At 36.6% G+C, this 2,500-nt stretch overlaps 1 protein-coding gene across 3 annotated transcripts in view; it reads left to right on the top strand.

Annotated features, from left to right (window-relative positions):
• LOC125036372 (ubiquitin carboxyl-terminal hydrolase 16-like) overlaps positions 1–2,500 on the top strand; it is a 34,885-nt gene that overhangs the window by 7,355 nt on the left and 25,030 nt on the right. For all 3 annotated transcript variants that reach the window (XM_047628959.1, XM_047628958.1, XM_047628960.1), the window contains exons 6-8: positions 371–626; positions 809–888; positions 1,199–1,928. In XM_047628959.1, coding sequence (XP_047484915.1) covers positions 371–626; positions 809–888; positions 1,199–1,928 — 1,066 coding nt within the window. The remainder of the gene's footprint in view (positions 1–370; positions 627–808; positions 889–1,198; positions 1,929–2,500) is intronic.

Genomic DNA, 2,500 nt, shown 5'->3' with positions numbered 1-2,500 from the left:
GTAAAAAAAATAATCAAAACTTACTTTAGTTGTGTATGTTTATATAAATAAATAGATAAATGTTTAAATATATAATGGAAGAAATGTCAATTTGAAGGACTGGATGTATTTCTGCAGTTAGAGTTCTATAATACTTTTTTTTTTTTTTTTTTTATCTTGGTGGCTGTTGTTCCATCAAAAACAAAACAAAAAAAACTTTGCTGTCTGTTTGATTTACTTTGATTTATTGTTTTTCACTGTAAACTCCAAAAGATAGAATCAAAGGCAGTTCTTTCCCTTTTTTATTTTAGACACATTAACATATAAAACATTTGTGAATAATTAAGAGGCATACCAGTAGATTAATGATGAAAAATATCTCTTAATGCAGATATGCAAGAAAAGCACACAGTTCCAAGGATATGAACAGCAAGATGCCCACGAACTCCTCCGCTGCCTCCTGGATGCTATACGTAATGAGGAAATCCTAAGAGCAAAGAGGGCCATTCTCAAGGCCTTTGCTCTCTCAGAGAAGACTGACCCAAACACAGTGAGTCCAAGGCTCAAGACCATGATCAAGGGCTATGGCAAGCAGGCAACTCACACCTTAGTTGATCACATCTTTGGAGGGCATCTCATCAGCACAGGTGAATTAATGTGGCAATTTTAGTACCGTTGGTTCTTTTTTTACCACTATTTTAGTTCGTAAGAAGGGCCTATGCCCATGTAGGTTAGAAAGAGCAACTTTTTGCTTTTACAGTTTTGAGAAATGTTGTCTATATTATACAGTAGACATGATTTGTCTCATTTACATCTTTCTCCTTTACAGTCTTCTGTGAAGAGTGTCACTGGTCATCACAAGTGTTTGAGCCATTCATGGATCTTTCGCTCCCCATTAATGAAGAAAAGGTAAGTGCTGGATTTTCATTTCATTAGATAAGTTGTAACAGATCTTTTTGCTAACTTATATGTTAACAAGGGGGAAGTCATTCTAATGAAAAAGATGATCTTACTCTTTTACTGCCATTTTACTGATTCTGTAACTTTACAATGGGGATTTACAATTAAATAATATTAGTTTACTACTGGTTGTTAATATAGTGACTGATGTGCTCAAAGTGATAAATATATATATTTTTTTTATAGCAACAGATTCTGGCTTGAAATGCTGATATTTATCCCTCAGAAGTTTACTGAAACTAATGTGCCTTACTTGTAGGGTAAACCAAAGAAGACGTCACCTTCGGATGATGAAAGCTTACTGGATTGCTTTGGGAGACAGTCCAGCAACAACAATGTTTCTAAGCACCACCAGAAGAAGAAGAAGAAAGAAGAGAAAAAGGCTCGTAAGACAAAGGGACGCGCCAAAGGAGGGGGCCTTGCACCAGCTTGCATTCGTGCAAACACTGAAGACCAGGAGGAAGAACCAAGCAAAAAAACTGTACAAAGTGAGAAGATGAAGAGACGAATGACTGAGAAACGACGTCCAGAAGAACTAGAGGAAATCACAAAAGCGGAGGAGGAGCAGAAGGCCAAGGCAGGGAAGACAACTGGTATTTTGAGAGGAGAAAGTTTCAAGTTTAGACAGCTGATGGAAGCAAGAAGAATTAATAGACAGGAGAAGGACAGCGATGAGGAGGAGAGTGATGAAGACTCAGAGTATGATCAGGAAGATGATGAGGAAGAGGAAGCGACAGGGAACAAAAATAATACAGCTGAAGGTAGTGCGGAAGGTAACACAAAGAGAGACACTGAGGAGACTAAGGAAAAGACAGATAAGTGCAAAGATGTTAAGGGATTATCCAAAGCTGCTGATGAAGAAGAAGAAGAAAGTGAAGAGGAAGATGATGATGAGGATGATGATGACGATGATGAATCAGAAGAGACAGACAATGAGGTCAAGGATAATGAAAGTGATGTTGCCAGTTCCAAGAAAAAGTCCTCCACTGGTAAGTAAATAATCACAATTTTTTTCTTATATGTGTTGTCAGGTATGTACTGGTGGATTACTTTGTGAAGTTAAATTTAAGTTTACCGGGATCTAATGAGATAACTGATTTAGCATTTGAATTTCAAATGTATGAATGTGTGACAAATGTACACATTAATGATTAAACTTCACTGCACTAGAATTACTGCACTTTTACTTTTGCAAAATATAATTAGTTTAACTTATTTAGATGATCTTTTTAGAGGTAATTTGTCCACTGATATCATGTAGCATAGCATCATTTTGTACTGTATATCATCAGCTTATTTCACCTAAATATGGTGATACTTACTCCAAAGAACATGGTCTATATTATGCATTGGAATGCTTCTTCTACCTCCAGGTCATGGCTGTAGTTATCAAGGGAATTCCTTTAGGAGAGCTTATTTATATAATTTAGATCTGATAAAGACTCCTAATAACTGTACCCAGGGGCATCAAGAACCTGGGCCCCTGGGTAATTCATGGGTGCTGGCCCTATATGTTTACCTTTATGTTTTCTTTCCAAAGAAAACATTTCTATTTGTAGTG

This window comes from Penaeus chinensis, chromosome 21 (genome assembly GCF_019202785.1).
Source record: "Penaeus chinensis breed Huanghai No. 1 chromosome 21, ASM1920278v2, whole genome shotgun sequence".
Lineage (NCBI taxonomy): Eukaryota > Metazoa > Arthropoda > Malacostraca > Decapoda > Penaeidae > Penaeus > Penaeus chinensis.
The sequence above is the reverse complement of the archived record's forward strand: the minus strand, read 5'-3'. Positions and strand labels throughout refer to the sequence as shown.